A 25,173-nucleotide genomic window follows, 5' to 3' on the forward strand; every position below is an offset into this window, starting at 1 on the left:
CTCTTACCAGTATGGGGAGTACTCAATCACCAGCATGGTGAATGGGGTGAACATTCGTTTGACTGTGGACACTCTTGCTAGTATTTTAGATATGTCATCAGTTGGGCATCAATTCTATAGCCCCCCACAGAGTAAGCCCGTGGGCCCATCCTTAAGTTCGAAGATGCAGGACCACATTTACGAGACCATTAGTGGCAGTAAGGTGCATCCGGATTCTGAGGTGACATTCAACCCGAAGGCTCATGTATTTACTCACTTGGTTCAGTTTAATTTGCTCCCTAGAGGAGGTCATAGGAACCAAGTGGGCTTCATGGCAGCCTACATAGCCTTTTACATCTATAAGGCCTTGGAGGGAGGTGCTAGCATTTATGCTTACCCTACATTATACTTAAGACTATGGAGCATCATGCCACACATCCTGAGGATGGAGGTTTCCTATATGGTAGGACCCTCACCAGGGTTTTCGAGTTCTTTGGGGTGGATTTGAGTGGTGAGGAGGGAAAGACTCCAACAGACAAATTTAGCAGGGAAAACCTACGCAAGATGGGTCTCCAAGCTCCTATGGATGTACCTCAGAGGGCAGGAGCTCAAGGAGGCAGGGACAGGGGGAATGCCCACAGGGAGGATGTCCCCATGGAGGAGAAAATTAGTGAGGAAGATGAGGATTATGTTCCTCAATTCGAGGAGGAGGACTTTCTGGACGAGGATATCCTCGAGGAGGAGCCTCTTGATTCGAGAGACGTTGATCCTGACTTTGCGAGGGCTGCAGGCCCATAGTATAGAGCCCCACCACCTGAGAGTGGTGCTTTTGACTTTGAGAGTATGATGACTACTATGAGGGCCTTGAAAGATGGGCAAGATCAGCTTCTGAGAAGACTAGATGAGAGTGCCACTAGAGAAGAAAATATCTTAGAAAGGCAGGCTACATTAGAGAGTTCCTTCCTAAGATTGGGCGAGGATTTGGACACAATGACCAACGCTATTTCAGCGGATTTTTTCTGACTTCGGAGGGATGTACAACTAGTGAACTCAAGGTTTGATTACTATGACCATCGGCTCAATGTTAGATCGAGGCCTATGAGGGATGGAGTAGTAGAGTTAGACGATGACGAGGGTCTCTGAGGACTTAGCTCGCCCGTCTAAATCAGCTTTTTACTTGTCTCTATGTTGTTTATATTATTATATATATTTTTTTTACTTTTCTCTGTAATTGGATTTGCTAGTAGTGTTATGATGTTGTTGGTGACTTGTGGTTAGCTTTTATCGATTATGCTTATTTGTATATATATGTTGTCTATCAGGTGCTTACGTATGAAAAATTTGGGAAATCTTGTTTTAACGTCGTTATGCTGCCGAAATTTCGTCAAATTCGTACTCGATGGGTTATGAAATCAAATAACTAACATTTTATTTATTCCAAGTAAATTTTCTCTAATGCATGCCATGAAATGCAATAATTAAATGCAATCATATTTTATTTATTTATTTATTTATTTTCTTGGCTTTTAACTCTTTAAAGTTTTTACATTTACCCAATCTCATTTCCTATTATAGATTCTACGGGGGTCTAAATGGTATATTGTGAGTGGATAGAGCATCACGCTCTGATACCACCGTTGTCACACCCCGTTCACACAGAACCGGACCAATGACCGGGTTAACTCCGATTAACCCAAACCTACCAGGATCATCTGATACAGTACCCAACCACAACATACACACACCTAAGATAAACGTTCAAAAGTTCAGCGGAAGACTTAAATTACCTGTAAATACCCCCAATATACTTGATACCCAAATTGTAGTATATAGATAAATACATGTGGGCCCGCAGGCATGATATTTACACAAAAAGAATAACAATTCACGCATCAAGTACACAAAAAGGGATCATCAAAAGAATAAAAAAGTAAAACCCTGTACGGCGTCAATACTGCGGTCCCGCAGTATACTCCTCGGGGACCCACCAATCCTCATCGGAAAACTCAACTGCGGGGCCCGACCCTTGATCTTCAGGCTGGTGACCTGCAAAATCATCTAAAAGAGGTGCGCACGTGGGATGAGCTCACTAGCTCAATAAGTGAAAAGAAGGACCACACAACAATCACATCCATATGCACTATATGCTATGCAATTCATTTTAAATCTCATCCACCTAAACAACATTACTAAGTCTTTGGTTTGGTGCTACTACAACAACAGTGCACGTATGCCCCGGGTACGAGCCGCGAACTCTATCCCGCGATATGCCCATAAGGTTGTCGGAGAAGGCCCACCGTGAGTACTTAGAAAAGTAAAGCATGCCGACTACCGGCTCTCAATATAAAAGTAAATGACAGAAAGTAAAGGTGCCGACCCCAGCAATTTAAAAGCAGTACGATTGGCCCTCTTGAATATACCACTGAGGTTATCGACTGTCCTAATGACCAGCCGGGCGTATGTCTAACCGCCACAGTGACCCAACAATCGCGACCACTGCTTCCCCCCAAGTGATAACCCAACATCTCAACCCCTGTTGGGAAGGGTCGTAGCACGGGAAGATGATAATCCTAAATCGCATGCTCCTATATGACATAGTACGATTGTATAGTGCCACCGCGTCCCATTCCACGGGCCACCAATGCACTCGTTTTCAAGCCGACTACAGCATCTAGTCTAATAATGCATCATGCATAGTGATCTCACCATTCATCACATAAGTACATCAATCATTTAGCATTGAGAATGTAAAACACAACACACATGTCATAATCATATGAGGATGATTAAGCTACATATAATTTGCATGATGACATGGTTAATATAGATATAATTGAATGATGTCAAAAAATCCTTAAAATAAAGTCAAACGTCATCTCCCCACTTACCTGTTGTGTATAAAGACTCATGCCCGGTACGGGTGAGATCCGGCGTGGGAAACGTAAATTTTGGTAAACCTATCATAAGTGAATGAGATTAGCATTTCATCACTTTGGGGTCAAAACTAATAAGATTTGATGGTTAAATCATATTTAGAATCATAAAAGAAGGTCGCATGTCCGTTTTGGATCCATTCGAACACAAAAATCACGTTGGGGGCCTCTCGGGTGGGTCGAACAGCCCACCTGTCACGGCCCATCGGTCTTCTCAGGTGGGCGGGGTGGCCTGTCGGTCGGCCCACCAGTGGGGACCGAGGGCCAATCCTCTCAGGCGGGCAGGTCAGCCCATCGATCGGCCCGTCGATCGGCCTACCGATGGGGACCGAGGGCCTGCCCTCTCAGGCGGGTGCCCTTAGGCAGGCTGTGCGGCCCACCAGTCCCAGCCCACCTGAGAGGGCGAAAAAATGCCTTTTCCCTTGAAACTTTTCCCAACCTTTGGGGAATCAAATGGGGCTTTTCTAATCACATTTTCCACACATTCAAGGTCTTACAAGATGATTCTAACCTAAATCTAAGTTAGATTTAAGGATTGAAAAGCCATCCTACCTTCTTTGCTCAAGAACTTCTTTTAAAACCCCAAAATCACTTCTTAGCTCAAGAAATCACCAATGCTTCTCCAACCTTGTAAACACTTCTTCAAATCCTTCAAAATCAACATATAAACTATCTATTAAACCTTAGATTCATCATCTCAAGTGGGATTTACAACATCTCAAGAAACTCTCCCCAAATCAAGGGTTTTACTTGGGTTTGGTGAAAGTTTAAGAAACATAGCCTTTGCTCACCTCCAATCGTAGATCTCGTGTTGGGAATCACTCTTCCGACGTCGGAATGGGAAGATCATACCTTGGCGTTGCTTAAATCCATTTCTTCTTCCTCTTCCTTCCCCTTTCTTCTTCTCCGTTCTCTTTTCTCCCTTCTTTTCTCTCTCCTCTTTACTCTTCTCACCAACTCTTTAGTGTAACAAATGAGAAAATTAAAACATAATAATGCTATTTATACTTTTTAAAACCACTAGTAACCACATGGGTGGGTCACTCAGGTGGGCGGATGCGCTTGCCTGTGACCGCCCACTTGAGGGCCGAAAAATGGCCAACAAGTGGGATTTTGATGGAATTCGACTCTCGGCACAAGGTATATTATACGCATGCACTCTAGGATACGGCTACATACTAGCATTACCCGTGCATGGCCTTATGATATGTGCATGTGCATGGCTTGGGTACACCCGTCTCCTCTGGCACTGACTCAGACTTGTTTGGCCAACCTGTGTTCAAAGTCACCCTTGCCATCATGGTCCATAAGGAACCCGCCTTAACCCTCTCTGGTTCGGGTCCTGCATGGTTAAATCGGATCAACCGTTGTAATTAGACCGGGTTTAAAAAGTAGGGTATCACAGCCTAGCATGGTCACTTGGTTATTCCTGTAGGGGATTCCGTGGCTCGGGGATTCTAGTATCCTCTTCGTCGGGCTACAATTATTTATCTTCGGTGAAGTCTCCCAAGCAACCTCGACTGGCTTAGTCACGTGGTTTTTAAGCTGCAAATGTCTCAGCAATGTGACAGTCGAGCAACAGATCCGAGGAAGGTCTTATGATCTAGGGCAACCGATATATAGACTAGTTTTGATCTATCTGTCTTGATCTCTAACTGGTCCAATGGTTTGGGTCTAGTGGTCTGGCCTTGCCCCATTTAGTTCGAGTCTCGGTTCCATGTGTCATGGTGGTATTGGTGAGCATATTTTTACAATAACAGAATGCCCCCCACTCCTGCTGAGCTATGAGGGTCAATTGGAGTAGAGCAGCTCGAGTGACCTTATGAGCTAAATGCTTAAGTTGTCTAGCAGCCAATGTTGTCCATCCTTGTTTCGTTTTAGGAATCGATGGTAGCTGCTGAGCTGTGGGAGACGATTGTGGCCCGTTAGTCAGTTCTCCGAGTTGTGGGAAATGATTATGGTCCGTCCTCGTTTTGTTTAGGAATCGGGGAAATAAACCGCCATACACTCGTTCGCATTTTGGATTTGAAACTCTTGGCATCTTTGTTATTAATGCATTGCAGATTTTTTGGGCAGAATGCATTCGTGGTGACAGCTTTAGGTGATTCAATGGATGTGTTTATGACAAGTAGATGAATAAGGTGGCACCATGGCACTTGTTGAAGCGTTGATTCAACTGAAGGGGAGTCGAGCCATTGCAACTGCTCAGTTCAAGTCCCTCATCGTTACATCAATCATGGGTGAGCATTTAATGCTCTCTAATTCGCGTTTATATAAAGTTCTTTTCATATTTTATCTTCTTCATTCTTATTGTCATCTCCAAGAGTCTGCTATCCAGGCTTCCTACAATCGTCGTCGGAGCTATCCTTCTGCGCTCGTGACTATTCTTAGTGATGTATCTGGTGCCAAAACTCTTACTGGTCTTCCTTCTCATTGCCAATAAGCTCTTCTCTTCTTCGTTTGTTTTTTTCATTAGTCTCTTTCTTTTCCAATTCTTTCCTTTCTACCACTGCAATGGCCTCTGGTGATGATCGGGTTCTGAAAATTGTAGCTATCACCGTAACCAATAGGGCCACTCATCACCCATGTTGGTTAGTCTTTTTGCCTTGGATCGCAATGTATTTTTTTGACCCTGTTGGTCTATCATTTTAAATCTAAAAAATGAGACTGAAATTTGATTTGTATTGGCAACATCCCTGAGTCCCAAGATCACCTAAGTCGGGTTCATGTTTCTACGAAATGTTAGGCAATATCCCTAGTCCCGGAATCGCACATCGATCACCTAGTGATACAAATCCTAGTCGTTGATTAAAGTCTGTTGGTCCAACATTATAACATTGGTCACCTAGCAAACCCCTAATAATCACCTCCTGGCAGCCATGACACCGAAAATAACATATTGGCCACGTCAGGCTAGTTCCTGCCTCCGGTAGCAATCGCATCATACTGTGGGAGTGGCAGTCCAAAAAGGTTCAGCAGATCTACCAAAATGGGTTATCAAATACCTCACTCTCTGTTGGCAAGAGATCATAGCATAGGGTAATTTTGATTAATGATAATGTCCTACATAACTTTCATATTGATATTGTTAGTATGGGTGTACAGTATCGAAAATCGCACATCAACCACACTAAATGACATGTACAAGTCTAATCTAGCATATATACAATTAGTATGGCCATACAATACCAGAAATCGCACATCCGCAACACTGCATACCATTTCCAAGTATCAATATAATGTACATGATACCAAAAATCACACATCAGCCACACCAATTATCCATTGCCATATCTAAATCTAATGCACACCAATCCATGATGCAAACCACATTGTGAAAATCACGATACTAGAATTCCCCTTGGACACACAGGAGCCCACGTATATATAATCAATCAATAATTCACAATAAATACAGTTCAATAGGGCATACAAGTCATAAAATCATAAAAGTACATGCTTGCAATGGCATACATCAATTCTAAAGTTAAGACAATCCAAAAGAAAGTCAAACTACCACTTAACTTATATATTAACCAAGTGAGTTAATTCCTTAAGAGTAAATGCCCGAATTAAACTCGCTAGGCCTAACATAATGTGATCGGCTATGTCCTAGTTACAAAAGTAAACGAGAGTTAACATGTGTCAAAAACTATCTGAAAGGGTCCCCTAGAAAGTCCCTCAAAGTCCCACAAAACTGTTAAATTGACAATTTAGTAAGGCCCACTAGTAGGTGACTATTCCTACAGGTGGGTCCTACCAGTGAAGTGACAGTGGCTGATTTGGATCAGCAGATCCACAGGTACTTGGCCACTAGTTGGTAATGGTCCTACCAGTGGCAAACCTAGAAGTTGTTGAACTTTATGGGGCTTCACCATCTCAAGTGTAATTATCGGAATTTGTTCCGTGGGGTCTGTAGAGGGTCTCCCCACTTTTCATTCATATTTGAATGATCATATTTTCATTGAGCCATTTGAGAATTATGCCAAATAAACTGCCAAAACCCTAACTTTTCATTTGGGCCAAAGTGATCTTAAAGCTCGTGTAGCTCATTTTGAGCTCGAAAATTGTACTGGGGAGTGCAATGTGCACTATCCCGACCACCAAGAGTTACCAGAGTTGAGGTGTATCCCTCCAATCCGACAAAACTCCAGCTTATTACCTACCAAAAACCCAAAAATGTAGAGGGAAGAGGTTGGGAAAGGTTCTCTTACCTTTACGAACTGCCGACAATGAGGAGGGATGACCGATAGTCTACCTTCATATCGTCTTCTCCTTAATTCTCTCCCTCTCACGTTAACTTCAGAAGCTCATTTCCACCTTATATAGGCAAGGGCCTTAGGGCCTGTTTACTTGTGCGCTTGGCCTTGGCAAAACCAACTTAACAATGGGTCAACCCACAGGAGCCCACCACCTTGGGTCCATAAGGCATGTAAGTAGAATGGGTAGGTCCCATATAGTGTGAGGGAAAGAGTGGAGTAGGTCATTCCACGTGTAACAGGTCCCACGGGCAAAGAAGGTAGTTCATCCAAACAAGATCCACCAATAAATTGCCACCAATAGGTTCACTATCCAGCGGGTGGTTGCTACCAATGGACAATACAATTACTATACTTTGTTGGCTTTCAACTTATTTTTGCCAACACCTAGGGGGCTCCCTAGGGACTTGTGCGAGGCCTTTTTATATTGTTCCTACTATGCAATGGGGGTCAAGTGAGGAAGTGTTTGATAACTTACCACTAAAGCTTGAGATGTTTGAATCTCTTCCAGTTCGACCGACAAGGTGCAAACTAACATGTAGGGTCATTTTTCATCTTCGTGCAGTAGATTTCTACAAGCCAGTTGATAGCGAAGTTGACACTCTCGGGTGCAATACATATATATATATATATATATATATATATATATATTGGACGTTTCTAATTGATACCTTTATAGGTGTATTTAGATCTTGACACTTTCAATTTATTGTCCCTTATCTATTCTTAAAAGTTCTTTAAGTTAAGGTTGTAAAAAAGTTTTCAAAAATAATTTTAAAATAATTTGTCATTATGTCATTATTAGAAGAGTTGCCTTGCACACTTGTATAGTATATATATGACATGATAGTACTCACCCTCATTGGAAGAAAAAGACAAAAAAAAAAAAAAAAAAAATAGGCGTGTTATACTAAAAAGCTAAAAAGTAAAATTACAAATCATTTGAAACATTAAGAATCAATAAGAATATGGTATGTATGTGTGTGTGGAAATCTTTGAAGATGACTAGACGTCTTTGAATATGGGTTTTTCTGCTGAACTTTGCTTTATTCCAAAACATATATATTGTCCAGAGGTTGACAGGTAGATTCAACAGTTATCCAAAGAAGGGTTGATTTGACGTCATGGATTTCATGACCTGCGCGCAATAAGTAGCCCTGTTTGAAGAACGCCAATTTTATATATATATATATATATATATATATATAAATGGAAAAGTTTTTGCATACCAATAGTGTGCAAAAAACTTTTGCACGCCCACTCACATATCATTGTTAAAAATCCAATAACTCTCTTGTAAATCCTTTACTATGAGATTTGATTTGGTGAACCCTTTTTCGCCTGAAATGATACTTGGGTGTCTAATTCCCTCTCATGGTTCTCTTATTATTTTTTCTCTCCTATTTTATAAATACACGAGTCACATATGAATGATTCCTTTTATAAGATAGCCATTGGTGTGGCACGTAGATCCTGTCCCACATTGATTACATGAAAATATATATATATATATATATATATATAAAAGCAAACTTACACGTGCATTTGCATTTGTTAAGTGGCTGAAAGAGAGAGAGAGAGATATGGGGAGATACATGCACTGGATCCACATTTGATAAGGGAGAATAAAAACATAAAACTTTAAACCAATTTGCATGATATATTTTTCCATTTGAAATAATTGATTATATATATAATAAACGAAATACAAATTTCATTTGTACACTGAATAGAAAGAGTGTGAGAGAGTTTAATGGCCAAGATTTACGACGGTCAAAGAAATTTAGTTGCCATAAACTAACAAATTTTTACAAGATAGTCATGTTAAAAACACCTGTCCTACAACCTTGCATGGAGGACGCTATGAAGTACTTGGAGAAGAAACCAAAGAAGAAATTTGGACTCAATTGGCAAGTTAATTTTACTAATCATTAAATAGCTCTAATTATCGAAGTGTGTCGACAAGGATAAACAATTTCTGTTTAGTTAGCACAAGGCGGTTCTGAATCACCACGCATTCACCCTTGAACTAATCGGTGTCCTAAATTGCCAGTGCACCGATGCCTATATCCACCAATCAATAACTCCACTTCTCTATCATGACAACATTTCCTATAAGAGCCGTTAACTTGTTCGATATCCTTGGATACACAGCCTTCACAACTTGCAATGCTTCTATCAATCAGTTCAATCCGCCTTTGTTTTGGTTTTCAAATGAAGCCTTTTCGTGCTGAAAAGATGGAGAATCTCTTTCTCTCTATCTCTCACACATACATATATTTATATAGGAAGGGAGGGAAGTAGATAATAGTCAGAAGACTTGAACTCAAGACCTCCTAATGAGAATGGGCTTTTTGCATTCCATAGCTCACTAACTGCGTTGTTAAATTTAAGATAAATATATACATATATCATACTATTATATAAACGCATATACTCATGCTTCGTGGTTAGTATCTAGGATTACTTTACCCTTCTTGTTTATTTAATTACCTTAACTTCTTTATTATCACTTTCCATATATTTTTTTGTACCATTTATGATTTTTATAATCAAATAATAATCTCAAAAATGTATTTGATATACTTTCGTTATTAATCCTTTATCCGTCCTTCAATATTGGCCCTATATATTTCTAAATTCTCTCACCTCAATCGATTTCCTATTCTCGTTTAGTTTTCCTTTCCCCATATAATAAAATCTTTGACAATTTTTAATTTCACTAATCTCTTTCTCTCTCTCTATTTACATTTTTATTTTATTTTTATTAAAAATCTCTCCACATTTAATCTCATAATTATATTGGATGAATATATCCTACTACATATTCATATTTATTAGGAATTAATGGGAGGATGCCCCTTCCTCTTTTGTTTCTAATTCCTTTTTGGCTGGCTTAATTCCTTTTTTGCTGGCTGTTGTAATCTCTCTTTCCCTTGTATTTTGGGGCATTAATTGATTTTCGTTATATTTATAAAAAAAAAGACATTTCTTACAGCGGAATGGGGGTTTTCAGGGAAAAAAAAACTCTCCCTCTTATCTTTTACTAGGAAACTAAATCTCCCACTAAATATCTCCCCCTCCCCCTCTCCTATCCACGTTAATTGAAAATTTCCCCACTTTCCCATCTCTCCCACGTCTCCTCCATATTTTATCATAGTTCTAAATCAATGAGGTGCATAATTCCTTTCACCATGCAATGTCTCAGGCTCGTATATTTGGAATTCCTTCCACTTGGCCAAGGACTTGGTGTCTTGTAATGGGAATTTGTTCCACTTGGACAACGACTCAAGTGGTTGTGAGCACTTAGGCAATATATTTTGATGATAGTTGCTTGCATCCAGGTGTTAGTAATTTAGTTTATTTAATCTTGTGTACCTTTTTTTTTTTTTTTTCTAACGACAGGTATCCAGGCCTTCAGCCTTACTAGTCCTGCGGGTCCATACTGACTCCACAATCGCATGGATCGGGTTATATCGAGGTTGAATGAGAACTATTCAACTTTCATTGAAGGTAGTGAAGAGCACTAAACACCCCTGTGTGAGTGGCCCAAGGTGTGCCTAGTGGGAGTTGAACTTAGGACGTCCGAATTTACGGCTCGTACCAAGTTCATTGCTCATCAACTGCGCTACCCCCTTGGGTTAATCTTGTGTACTTCACCCCTACTTAATGTTCTTTGATCTTTCAAAGGTGGAATAGAAGCTCTACCAATAATTGAAGCTTCAGAGGAATTTTGGTGAGAAACTTTCGAATTTTATTTCCCTTCCTCGCATTATGTTTTCTTCCAATCCAACAAGTGCTTCCCTAGAATGGTACGTAGTTGACACTTCTACTAATTTTATGATCATTAATGCTTGTTAGGTCTGGAAAACTCAGTTCATACTCTGTGTCTTCGAAAAAAGCTCCTTTTTTTCCATCATACAAACTTGCACATAAACTGTAGTTTTCCTTAAAACTATTTGCTTACAAGGTTTGCAGGCTGCAGGCTTTAGACTAACATTTTTTCTTATTTTAATGTAACACTTGAAAGTTGCAATTCACAAATGGTCATAGTTTCAAGGATTAGGAATTAGATTGATGAATCGGTATTTTCATAGCGGCATCAGTGGTCACCTATCCTGATTCCAAATACTGTGTTAGATCAAACACCAAGAAACACGAATAATAAAAAAACAATAGATCCGTACGATACAGAGATTTAACGAGGTTCACACACCAGGGTGGTGTGCTACGTCCTCGGGCGAAGAAGAAGATGATTCACTATACAGAAGATAAATTACACCCTAGCAGCGGCGATGAAAAACTAGCCTTGAAACCCTAGCTGCGTGAAAACCCTGGAGTACAATGACTTTCTCAACAAGCAACAGTATATTATATATACTTCAAATCGCGGGTCGACCCATCGGATCGCGGTCGATCCGGTGGAACCATACCGTGCGGACTACACCCCCGCACCCCCATACGAGATCAGTGATGGGCTCCGCGTTTGGGCCTATCGGCCCAACCCCTCTGCTTCCATCACAGATCTCAGAAAATTTCCCATTCAGGTCGCCATCAAAATATGTCGAATCGGGTTAATCTTCAAAACGGGTCAAGAATTCGAGACAAACTTAACACTTTGTACTAGTAATCACCAGAACATATTCAGATAAGCCAATCCTAAGTTATTTTCTCAAGAAAAAAAAAATAAAAAGGTTAGACCTGACAGGTTCTAAGGCTGATTGAAAATCACACACAAGTGATCTCATCTCTAACATAAAAGAAACTGAAATTATTTGGATTGAACCAATTCGTTCAACATTCCACTTTTTAAATATTTTCAATGGTAGAAAAGTCATCTCTATAACAAATATTTAATATCTTGCACTCTTGATCATATTGAATTTGTTGGATTAATAGAAATGCATGCATCCTTCTTGTTTTTTCATATAATGCATGGCTTTAATAGTGATTTTGCGTCAGGAGATTCAATGGAATCATGTAATTGAAAAACCTAACTTGTATAGCTTTTCACTCTTTAGAATGTTAGGTGGTTGAGAGTAGAGACTAGAGAGCATAGACTGGCCCTACTATCTATTAATGTATCAGTGAATTTACCTCTTTATTCTCTGTTTTTTTTACCTAGCTTGACTATTGTAATCATTTCGTATCCTATCAGCATGTGTAGTGGGAACAAGAAGGTAAAGCTTTTAGCATGCAATGGATGAAGGAGTATTTTAGGAATGTACCAATGTACCATGCAGGTCTTAGTAGTTTTTGAAAGCACATGTTTTTTGTGAGCAATTTTCAGTAAAAATGTCTATGCATGTCTTCGAGTTGATTTTACTGGAAGAGTTGCAAAAAGCCATGTAAGCTGGCTGAACAAACTCTGCAGATTCATGTATTTAATTGTATGATTTATATAATACCTACTAGATTAAATTGAAGTATCCTTCCTTATCTTCCTTGATAAAATAAACTTGTGACTATATGACTAAGTTGTTAAGTCAATTTTAGATCCATGTCAAGATAATATAATATTTTTTTTTGGGTAAATTATTCCAAAGTATTCATATCTTCATATTCAAATTGAACTGCTGTTGCTTGTGGCAATTTTTATTCAAACTATCAATAGTCATCAATTCTCTCTCTCTCTCTCTCTCTCTCTCTCTCTCTCTCTCTCTCTCTCTCTCTCTCTCCACATGCATATTTTCTATATGGAAAAAGAAAGATGTATGCTTTTATGTGGTAGGCGTGAATAGACTGTATTGCCGCCGCTCCATGTTCTAAAAATGCCTTCACATGGCCTCTCATTAATCTGTGTGCTAGCACAATGGCCAACCAAGCGGGTAGCATTCTCTTGCCCAGACATGTTATATAAATGTTACTCCCCACTAAATATTGTATTAAATAATAGGTACAATTATAATCTTGGTAACAACAAGATATAAATCCTTTATAATTGTAAAGTTTGCCTAGACTCAAATAGAAATAGGCATCTTGGCCTCTCTTGAGATCTTCCCGTCACTGCCCCCCCCCAACCTTTTGATGTATCTTTTTTTATTTTGTTTCTTCCCCACCCCCAAGTTTTGCTGTATCCCTCCCCTTAGTGGTGATTTGCCCGGGGAGGGATTTTATTGTATAATCCCCTTATCTGTTTTTTAAGTTATTGAATTTGGGCTTTTCCCTTGGTTTGCTGTTCTGACTTGTTGCCTGCCATATACATATAAACTCCATGAATCAACAGGCGGATTCAACAAATAGTCAAAGACTTCATGGATTTAATGACTGGTGGATAATGGTTGGTGGATATGTTTATTTATGAAAATATATTTATATATTGGTTTGCGTTTGTGTACACACAAGAAGGTATACGATCAATTCAAATGCATATATCTGGAACATATTTAATTTAGGTTGACATGGTCTTGACAAGATTAGACAGTGAGGTGGTGACGTTGGAGACCTTTCAACTTCACTCTCAACGAGAATCAAACAGTAAACACAAATGATTCTCAGTCAATTGATCCAGGGACTGATCAACCCAAATGAACCAAAGAACTAGACATATATAAATATGGATATTCACCAACCAAGAGAGTTTATTCAAAGAGACGTAAATAACTCATAGATGGAGGACAACATTGAACCTGCATCCATGAATCAAAAAAGGATCAAATTATTGTACACGCCATAGATAGGGCCCTACTATATATGGTGCCACGTAAGCTTACCACATATATAAATGGGACTATGGTTGTGTGGAAAGAAAACGTTAAACACCCCCCCCACCCTTTTGCATTTGCGATTATCATCGCCTCTACCACCCACCACCACCGTTGTCTTCAACAACCCATTCAGAGCATCCCATCATTCAATCTCTTTATCTCAGCTGCTCTATTCCATACTCAGAATGCTCTTTTATCTTCTTTCATAATACCCTCCTCTCTCTCTCTCTCTCTCCACCTACCCCACAGACATAAAATCATATTCTTTCTACATAAGCATTAACTGGGGAATCATTTGGAGAAGACATGTCAAAGAGTAATATCTTTATCTGTGCTTTAGTATTAGTAGTGGCTTTTGGGTTCCAAACAAGCACTTCACAGGTTCCAGAGATTAGCAGGAGAAGTTTTCCCAAGGGTTTTGTTTTTGGGACTGCTTCTTCAGCTTACCAGGTAAGAAGTTCAGCAGCTTTCAATCTGAGTGTCCCCCTCACAAATATCCATTCTTTTGGCTTATGAATCCCTTGGGTTTTGTGGATGACTTACGAATTCTTCTCTTGCTAATTAATTCAACTCTGTTTTCTCTTCTTATTATTTCGTTATTTCTACTTTCCTTTAGTTTACATTCTATACAGCCAAAATGAGCGAGGAAAGCATTAGAAATCAGAAAAATAAAATAAAATAAAAAATAAAAATAAAAATTTACATCCTTAATGAAGTAGTTTGTGTTGACATGATATCCCTATATCATCACTATTTCCGTATGAGTTTTTCTCTCACTTTTTTTTTTTTTTTTTTTATAGAATACGTTGTGCATGCAGAGTGTGTGTCGTTCAGGATCCAACGACCTTTGGCCATGCTTATCATGATAACTTTTCCTTTCAAATATTTTTTTCACTTTTGCAGTACGAAGGAGCCGTGAAAGAAGATGGAAGGGGACCAACAGTGTGGGACACCTTTGCTCACTCATTCGGTAATGTTTCTTATTGGGTGCTGTACACTTCCCCTCCCTGCATCTCTTAATTGGGTGAGACCCTTCCTCCCCGCATCTTTTTTTATAAAAAAAAAAATTTGCTACTACTCAGGTGACAGTTAACTAGTTGCAATCCGTGTTCAGCCAAAGAATTACACCGTAAGATATAATATTTTTTCAAAATAAGAGATTCCATTTCTTTGGCCGGGAGCACTTAGCTGCAACCCTCCACGCATCTGTCTCTCTGTGCACACATGTCTGTGTTTCTGTGCTCGTATGTGTAGCTGTGTGGGATGTATGTGTATGCATGCGTACTTGTGTGAGCTTCTGTTCATGCATGTGAAAGTGCACATGTGCATGTATGTGTATATGCGTGCATGTGTGGGTTTATGTGTGTACGTGTGCATGTACGAATGCATGTGCATGTGTTGGTTTGTGCGTTTGTGTGTGTCCATATGTGTGCACATGTGTGTGGCCTTTATCGAGTTTGAGCACCAATATGCACCACCAAGTGCTCTAAACTACAACTGCTTAGCGTAGATGGTGAGCTGTGGTGTGCAAAAAACTCATGGTCACCAAGAAGTCTCCAGTTCGCTATTCAATTGAGAAACCTTGCTCACAGTCAAAAGAAAGGAATAATTCACCTTCCCACTTGGTTTCAAAAATACGTCTTATGTTTTGGTATTTTCAAAATTACCCTTCAAGATTCCATTTCTATGGTGGAAGCAGGGATTGCAGCTACTTGGCTGCAACCTGTGCGGCAGTCAAGTTTCATTTGTTTCTCCACTTATTTTATTAGATAGTACATCCTCAATAAACGAAACTTGGCTACTACCCAGGTTGGATGCAACCCCTAATAACAAATAGGGGAATAGAATCCCAGGGTCACGATGAAAAATTCCACCCTAGAAATATATTTACCAATCTGTCCCTACGATTCTGTTTCCCTGGTTGCTATCAAAGGTTGCTGGGCAGCAGCCAAATTTCTTTTTCAGTAATATGGTCCATGATGTATAGAACTTCTTTCACTTGTTTCTTTGGGGTTCCTTTTTTTTTTCTAGGTAGAACTTTGGGGTTCCATTTGTTTCAACCTAAAATAGGTATTAAATAAAGTAAGCAAAATCTTATACTTCTTAAAATTCATTTCACAATTTTAGAAAATGAAATAGTGAACCCCGCCATAGAATTGTGCATCCCATATGTTTATTTTTTATTTTTATTCTTCTGGCCACTTTACCTTGAAACAAATGGAACCGCCTATTTCAAAAAAAAAAAAAAAAAGAATGAGCCACCTATGGGAATTTCAATATCTTCCCTAAAGTCCCATCTTTATTTATTGGTGCCCCTATAAAATATTTGGGCAGTAACCCTAGATTCTGAAGCTTATAGAACACTTACTTCCCTGCCTTATTTTGAAGTCTAACATTTCCCTTCTTGGTGATAAATAAATGGTGTCTCACAATTTCCTAAAACATAAATAAATAATAGCGTCGGTATATCTAAGCTAGCACCCATTGTCTCTATCTCTCTCTTCCCCTTTTTGAAATGACTCCCATATCCTTCTTGTATGATACTTCATCATGTAATCTCATTGGTGCTATCCGCTGGCATACATAATATCGGCAACATACTTATCCCTCTCCCTAATAATAATAATAATCTCTCTCCTTCTTCTTAACTAAGAAAAACTCGGTTGGTTTTATTCGATAGAATAGATGTTTTAACAACAGTAGGAAATTATGTCAGTAGTCTATTTCTATCCTATGGAAGGGTAAGTTCCTCCACTTATTTCTATAATGGTCTAAATCTTGCAAAGATTTGAACATTACGTAATAAAACAGCAGTTTGGGTATAACGTTCTCCACCTCCAAACAATTTTATTTATTGCAATAATGTTTTGGAGATTACTTAGAAGCTATTATGTTATTGTTGACAACTTAAGACGAAAGAGATGATTCAGTTTTTTAGTCATTGGATAGGTATAGAATGTCAATCCGTCGGTTTGGTCTGATTTTTTATTGTGTTGAATTGATTTTGATTTTATATTAGGTCAAATTGAAACCAGATCAATAGGATAAAATTTATTTCTGTCGTTTTGTGATTTTCATCCGGTTCAATTCAATCTTTTATTGGGTTACCTTAATGAGATCTTATCGGTCCATTATTGACACTTTTAATTATTAAATAGGTAGATTTTCTCTAAATTCATCACGTGTTTAATTAGATGATCTATCTCAATTGTATAACCTGCAATGTAATGCTTGAGTGGAAAGGAAGGCGATGGAACAACATTCACTGTTAGTTTTTGAGTGTTATAGACGGTTTCTATGTTTTGGAGTGCCTAAAACATGTCCATATTATTTCTTTCCAAAAATTATTTTATCTTAGTTTGAACTCTTGTGTTTTTGGGGTAGATGGCTAATAATTAGGGTATGATTTAATTTACGCCAGAAGCTAAATTGCATCATTGAAGGAAAAGTTTCATGTTTTATGGGAATTAAGATACCTATCTATTTAGTGGGTATTTAAAGTCTTACAAAATTGGATGTAGAGTTAAACGTTTGATATTCAAATGATACTAAAGAAAATCTTCCTCCACCATGGAAGAAAAGGAAAATCCATAAATCAATTTTCATAGTAGGAATCTGAAACTTAATTACGATAAAAGAAAACAAATAAACACATGTATATACACACAAAATCACATAAATATAATATAAAAACTTATGTAGTTCCGTAAGATTGCATACATTCACGGTGAGATGAGAACTGATTCATTAACAATGGAGAATAAAATTACAGCCACTCGTCCTCATCCCTTCTCTTATTTATAGAATTCTCTCACTACAAATTATAGCGAATCATATCACCCTAAAATATTTTTCTCAGGTACCTTCGCATGGCCCTCAGTTCGTTGAGGTCCCAATAACGAAGATAACAGGTAGGATTGGGTCGATTCCTCTATTCCTCTAGTCCTCAAACCCTCGAGCCATACAAGCTTTTAATGGCCCATTGGAATCAACCCACAAATCCGGGAGATAGAATACAAAACATCCTACCCCCAATAATTATTACTCCTACATTCAATATGATGAATTCCAAAAATACACTCTTACTTTTAACCTCCATCCTATGAACATTTTATATATAAAATCAATCATGCCTGTATTTTGTACTTATATGAATTTCATTCTCCGTCAACTTATTGATACTCTGAGTTATTTTTTTTTAAGGTAAGTAGTATGTATTGAAAAGAAGAAAGAAGAGAAAGAATTTATAGAAAAAATGGCAACCCTAGAACCCACTTTTAGACATGCCTAAAGAAAAGATAGAGCCCCACAATACCTATGGGGGACATCCCCCACCCCCCCCCCCCAATTCAACAAATGGAATCAAATAGCAAGATACAGTTCCCCAGGGGAGGGACTCCTTGCATTCTATAATAAAATTCATGATCTCTATTACCTCTTGCGAGAGCTAGAAGATTTGTAGGGAAATCCAAACATTATGAGATCAATTCAGCCATACTAGTATTGATGGAAGCTATAAGATCCGCCGGTTGATATGCTTCCCTCCACACATGAATCAACTCCTTCCTAACTAGATAATGCACTAAGACAAAAATCTTACTCTTCAACATTCCATAGACCAACTATTTTTCCATTCGAGATGTCCACAGCAAGCATGTAGTCAGACCGAATAGATGTGTTTGGTTATATAATTCGTTGGAGTTTTATTTCGGATTTGGCAATGAGTCCATAGAGAGCGTTTCTGTTGAATCGTACTTACTTTTAAGATTTTCCAGAAAACTGTTTGGTTACCCATCCCGATTTTTGTGATTCTTTTGAATCACCACTTAATATGGACTATTTGTATGAGGGATAGGATTATGTGTGTCAAATATGAGTTTTGTTATTTACCTTATTTCTCAGATGAATCACATTTAGCTTTACAAGGTGTTTCAAATGAATTAGTATTTCTAAGTAGAACCAACTCAAAAAACAACCAAACAATTAAAAAAAAAAAAAATCACGTTTCACTAGAAAGACTTTTTAACAAATTATGTAACCAAACACATCGTATAAGCAGTCCCTTCTCGATACGCAAAGAAATCCTCCTTTAAATAGAATAGAGCTCCATAGTAAGGACTGAAAAATTAGCACCTCCTTGAGCAAAAGTCAGGATTGATCCTCCTTTAGAGTCATGAATTATACCACCATAAGATTCTCTTTAATTGTTCAAAGCACCATCACTATGACTGACTCTGAGTTGGTTAGATTCTGAGCTTTTTCCTATATTGTTTTTCTATATTCTACCAAAAATAAATTATATATTATCACACAACACACACGTACCCATGCAAAGCTTGATCTGCTGCTCATATGAACCTATGGGTTGATCCAATTGAAGGTGGGTAATGTATGGCACCGTTTTTCTTGAAGTTGGATACATATTAGTATTGGGCAAAGATCGCTGGTAAGCTGCATGCATGGCGCTGCACAAGAGCAGGTAGGGAAATAAATATTGGTGGGACTTTATCATTTCAGGTGGTAAGGCAGTCATTTCATGTGACCTGTGTTTAGCAGGCTGCACGCAACCTGACAGGAACTTCTTTCCTGACATGTGATTTGCTTCAGATCGGTCCTAAAGTGTCTGCATAGTGGTGGCCCATCAAGTAGCTTGGTGGAGTAGCCCAATCGTCCAAGTCCAACCCAATGACTTAGACGGACGGCCCAGTCGGAGACCAAACTCCCAATAGAAATCTTATAATTCGAGAATTGCAGCATATATATGATCGATCACCTAAGCCATTTTGCTTAGTTGCCAGCATTCCATTGGTAATTTTTCCTTCTAATTAAGTTGCAACCTTTTGTCATGTGCTGATGATGCAGGTAAGATTCTTGATTTCAGCAATGCTGATGTTGCCGTTGATCAATACCACCGTTATAATGTGAGACTCTCTCTCTCTCTCTCTCTCTCGCTCTCTCTCTCTCTCTAATGTTCAATATTTTACTACTCACAGGAAGATATTGAACTTATGAAGGATATGGGAATGGATGCCTATCGCTTCTCAATTGCTTGGTCTCGGATTTTCCCTAGTGAGCAACAATTAAACCTAAGGCTCTGTTTGGTTGCAATAGAAATTTAAAAGGAAGATAAATGAAATTTTAATACTTTAAAAGGAAATGTAAAAACTACTTAATTTTTTTAACTCCAGAGAAATAGGTTGATAAAATTTCCTTTAATTTAAAGAGAGAAAAAAAAAATAGTTTGTTATGATGACTGAATAATACTGTTGGTCTCAGATGGCAGTGGAGAAATAAATCAGGCTGGAATTGACCACTACAATAATCTAATCAATGCTTTATTGGCCAAAGGTACCAACACAAATTATTAGAGTAATTTGAAAAATCAATAGTTTCAAAAATTAAATCAATGGTTCAATGTGTATGCAGGAATTGAACCATATATTACCCTTTATCATTGGGACCTTCCACAAGCTTTAGCAGACAAGTACAATGGATGGCTCCATCCTCAAATAATGTAAATTTCACTTTCTTTTTTTCTTTTTTTCTTTTTTCTTTATAATTTTTAAAGGCTAAATTAAAATGGAGTTTCTGTACAGAGAAGACTTCGCAAATTATGCAGAGACATGCTTTAAGAATTTTGGTGACCGTGTGAAGCACTGGATTACATTCAATGAACCTCATACATTTTCAGTCCAAGGATACGATGTAGGCTTTCAGGCTCCTGGACGTTGTTCCATCCTTTTTCATCTATTTTGCCGAGCAGGAAACTCAGCTACTGAACCTTATATAGTTGCTCACCATATTCTCCTTGCTCATGCTACTGTTGCTGATATTTACCGGAAAAGATACAAGGTATATATATATATCCCATAAGATTATTAAAACACTACATTGAGGCACGGTTAGACTTAGAGTTGTGAGCAGATGCTGTTTTTTTAGAGCCACCAAATTAATGAAGAACTGACATTGGTTGTGTTTGAATGATCTTCTTCTTCTTTGTTTTTTAAACAGCATAAACAGCATGGCTTAGTTGGGATATCATTCGACGTCATCTGGTTTGTACCAATGAAGAATTCTTCTGAGGATGTTGAAGCAGCACAAAGAGCTCAGGATTTTCAACTTGGCTGGTAAATAAGTCTATTATTACTTGGACTTTTGTAATAGCAAACATCAACAAATACGAAAATAAACAAACACAGATCTACACAACACATATGAGATTTAACAAGATTCACAAATCAATGTGATATATACTTCGTACTCGGGCAAAGAAAAAGATGTTTCATTACGTAAAAGAGAAATTACACCCAAACAGTGGTGAAAATACTCTCTCTAAAACCCTTGCTCGAAAAACCCCCCAAATTACAATTTCTTGCTCGACAAGACAATAGTACATTATATACTCCTCCAAGTCGGGGGACGATCCTTCGGACCCTGGGCTTGGACCTATCGGCCCAACCCCTCTGCTTCTATCAGATCTAAGAAAAATATATACTCAAGTCCCCACCAAAAAATATGTTGAAACGAGTCATTCTTCAAAACAGATCAAGAATTCGAGACGAACTTAACAGTTTTCATATCAAATATATACATATATATATATATAGCCATTTATAATTGTACTAATTACTTGTGTTATTTGATTCATATTTGTCCAATTACAGGTTTATGGATCCCTTGTTTTTTGGGGATTACCCAAGCTCAATGAAAAGTAGAGTAGGAACTCGTTTGCCTAAATTTTCCACAGCGGAGGCAGCCCTGGTTAAAGGCTCTTTGGACTTTGTTGGAATAAATCACTACACCACTTACTATGCACAGAACAATTTTACCAATCTTATTGGTATTCTGTTGAATGATAGTGTGGCGGATTCTGGTACAGATACACTTCGTATGTCTCTATAACTATCTTCACCATTTGGTTAAAGGGTCTTTGGACCTTTGATGTTCTTTTTTGTTTTATTAATTAATCCATGATGAAATCATTTTTTTTTCTTTTTTCACTCAGCATTCAAAGATGGGAAAACAATTGGAGAAAAGGTAATTCAAAAGAAAAAAATTAAAATGGCATAGTTTTAATATTATTTCCTATTAATTGCTATCTTATTGTTGTTAACTATTTTGGTTAAATGTTGAATTATAGGCATCTTCAATATGGCTGTACTCATATCCCCAAGGGATGAGAAGTTTGATGAATTACATAAAGCAGAAGTATGGGAATCCTCCAGTCTTTATCACAGAAAATGGTAAATATGTATCTTCTAAATCAAAGTTGTTAGTCGATAGTTTGACACCATTGGATATTGCTTAATTTCGTTACCCAAAAAAAATAAAAAAATAGATATTGCTTAATGTGTAAATCTATATATTATTGTTGGTAACAGGGATGGATGACTCTAATAACATATTCATCTCTATCAAAGATGCTCTTAAGGATGAGAAAAGGATCAAATACCACAGTGGTTACCTTTCAAACTTGTTAGCAGCTATCAAGTACGTGTTCCTATATTTATGTTCAATTTCTATATTCTTCAAAGTTTTGTTTTGTTACTTGGCCAACTTAATTTGAGCTGAGATTTGACATGTCAAAAGATCTTGGGGTCTACATGTCTAGAAAATTTCAAGACACATCTAATCTACTATATGGTAAGAAATATGTAGACCAGAAACTTCTTTGCTCTATGCGGAGCAGTGATCCCATGCCTTTTAATAATGTTGTATAGACCTAGAAGTGTTTTATGTTTGGAAGAATGGCTCCTATGCCTATGTGTACCTAATCAACACCTCCTTATAAGGAAGAAGAGAGAGATAGACAAAAGGGTGCAAACGTAGGAGCCATGCTCCCGAACGGAAAACCTTCTTCCTTTTGGTATTGCATCAAAATGAAATATTTTTATAGAAAAAAAAATGCTACCCACTTGCATTCCACATGTCCAAACACATGGGTAAGTGGAGGTGGACTGTGAAAAGATGTCTCTGCCCAGCCTCCACTTCCCCATGTGTTTGGGCGTGGAGAATACGAGTGGGTACCTTACTCTTTCCCTATTTTTATTGGGTCCTTTACCATTTCCAATTGCTTCTTAAGCAAATCCAGGAAGAAAATTTTTTTAGATTTCTTTTTTTTTTTTTTGGGGGGCGGGGGGGGGTGTGGGGGGTATAAATTTGTATAGAAAGAAATGGAGCAGAAGTAGAACGTAAGAGATTAGCATTTTCCCAACCTGAATTTTAGTACGGGCCCTGCATGGGCCAGACCAATTCTGTTAAGCCCAAGTTTTTAAAACTTGGAATAGAGTCTGAACTCATTCGGACTGTGAGAATATGATTCAGTTCCTTCCTTAAGAGTTGGGTGAAATGAGAATGTGGCTCGGCCAAATCCGGTTCGAACCAGCCTACTTGATTCCAATTTTGAAAACACTAGATCCCTCATGAGAACAAACTACCACATAATGACTGAAGAAGCTAATATCATCTATTTCTGATTAATGCAGGGAAGATGGGTGTGATGTGAGGGGGTATTTTGTATGGTCTTTGCTTGATAATTGGGAATGGACTGCTGGCTACACATCTAGATTTGGCCTTTATTTTGTGGACTACAGAAACAATCTGACGCGGTATCCCAAAGATTCTGTCAAGTGGTTCAAAAATTTATTGGTTCCTTCGGCTTCGGATGTCCTGCCTTCTTCCGGCCATGATTATGAACTTTAAACGACCAGTATGGGAATTTGGAGATCTTTGTAATGTATAATTATTTGTTCAGAAACCATAGATACTACAATAAAATACCATATAGTGGTGGTGGAACCAGGGACACTTAGGACGGTTCATCCATCGGCCGACCTGCTGTTGAATAGCCACAGAATTTGAATCCGTCCCTGGACATTTATGATTTCTTTGGTATGATTTATATTTGTATTTATTTTTTATTTATTGAAAATAACTTTTAAAATATTTATGGTAAAAAACAGAACCTGTTTGGTTACTATTAATATAGAATTGATTATGAAATAAAAACTATGATTGTACAGTCAGAATTGAGCATCAATTGAAGAAGATTGTTAGGTTCGATTTAGTGCTTGGATTGGGAGAGAAGAGAGGAGAGAGAGTGTGTGTGTGTGTGTGGGTGCACGTGCGAGAGAGAGAGATCATTAGTTCACTACACAACATCAATTGAATATATATATATATATATATTTATATTTTTTTGGTAAGACATGTATTGAATTTATAGGAATACAATTGCCGGTTAGATTAAAACATTGGGTTCGAATCCGAAACCTTTAATAACACAACCACTCAGGAAAAAACCAAGGACATGATTATCTATAGATTACAACAAAGATTTGGGCATACCTTTTACCATTCGTATGTTGGAGACGAATGTGTCATATAAGAAACTCCAATATGACTCTGAATAATGCAACTACGTCTTGGATCTTGTACAGCCTTGAATGTCTTCTTATTTCTCTTCTTTGTAGGAGGAAAGAGGAATGTGTCACACACAAAAGCTACAAGGACCCATAGAATAGTAATTATAATATTGATCCAAAACCCTAACTTACTTCCACAATAAGTAGGATCGATTTATCGCTATCTGTGTGATTAACCAAAACGATTCATATACAAAGACTCCAACTAATTGACTAACCCAGTAGTTAATTAAACCCATTAATTGGAAAGTTTCTAATATTTTCGACACAGAAATGAGTAAAGGAAAGAACAAAGAGAGATTAGGGTTATTTTTAAATATTTTGTGCACATATCAGATTAGAGAAAAATATGCAGTAACAAGTGATTTTTTTTTGCTAATTTTTTATTTTTTATTTATTAGAAGTGTGGCTTTGTAGGCAAACCATTACCTATGATGCAATTTAAGCAAAACAATGTAATCCAATCTGGCTTTATGTTTTAACCCAAGTCAAATTTATGCGAGTGTGACCTTCATAAATCGAAACTTTAAAGACAACCTCCTCCCCCTTGGAAAGGTTTATATTTTAATAGAAGTAGAATTTTGAAGAGTGCCATTTCACAAATTGGAGGGTTCAAAAGGGAAAGGAGCAACTTAAATTCAAGTAAAGCTACAGTTTAATATGGGTGAGTGTGACTTGGCAAATTAAGGGTGTGAATGTAATGGGTTAGTCTTTATTGGAAATATTTATCTAAGTATGTACACGATAACACATAACAAAGGAAATAGAGTACTTATCTTATATAGTAGATAAATTAAGTCAAACAAGTGAGTATAATTACCAAATGTTACATCATGAACTTACGAAACATGGAGAAACTTAAGAAATCGAT

The 25,173-nt window shown here is 37.9% G+C and overlaps 1 protein-coding gene across 1 annotated transcript; it reads left to right on the top strand.

The window, feature by feature from the left end:
• Positions 1-13,961: 13,961 nt before the first annotated feature.
• LOC122079989 (beta-glucosidase 40) lies at positions 13,962-23,828 on the top strand. The gene is made up of 13 exons (XM_042646817.1): positions 13,962-14,328; positions 14,782-14,848; positions 19,741-19,799; positions 19,872-19,947; positions 20,155-20,226; positions 20,305-20,392; positions 20,475-20,730; positions 20,890-21,005; positions 21,543-21,766; positions 21,884-21,915; positions 22,019-22,121; positions 22,260-22,368; positions 23,364-23,828. The coding sequence occupies exons 1-13, from the start codon at positions 14,185-14,187 to the stop codon at positions 23,578-23,580; spliced, it is 1,563 nt and encodes a 520-aa protein (XP_042502751.1). The 5' UTR covers positions 13,962-14,184; the 3' UTR covers positions 23,581-23,828.
• The last annotated feature ends 1,345 nt before the right edge of the window (positions 23,829-25,173 follow it).

The sequence above is a fragment of the Macadamia integrifolia genome, chromosome 5, assembly GCF_013358625.1.
Source record: "Macadamia integrifolia cultivar HAES 741 chromosome 5, SCU_Mint_v3, whole genome shotgun sequence".
Lineage (NCBI taxonomy): Eukaryota > Viridiplantae > Streptophyta > Magnoliopsida > Proteales > Proteaceae > Macadamia > Macadamia integrifolia.

Excerpts from the sequence above, each read along its gene's own strand:
- LOC122079989 (XM_042646817.1), top strand. The coding sequence starts at position 14,185 with ATGTCAAAGAGTAATATCTTTATCTGTGCTTTAGTATTAGTAGTGGCT. Across the intron at positions 20,227-20,304 it reads CAATGCTTTATTGGCCAAAG|GAATTGAACCATATATTACC; the intron begins GTACCAACACAA and ends ATGTGTATGCAG. Across the intron at positions 20,393-20,474 it reads TGGCTCCATCCTCAAATAAT|AGAAGACTTCGCAAATTATG; the intron begins GTAAATTTCACT and ends GTTTCTGTACAG.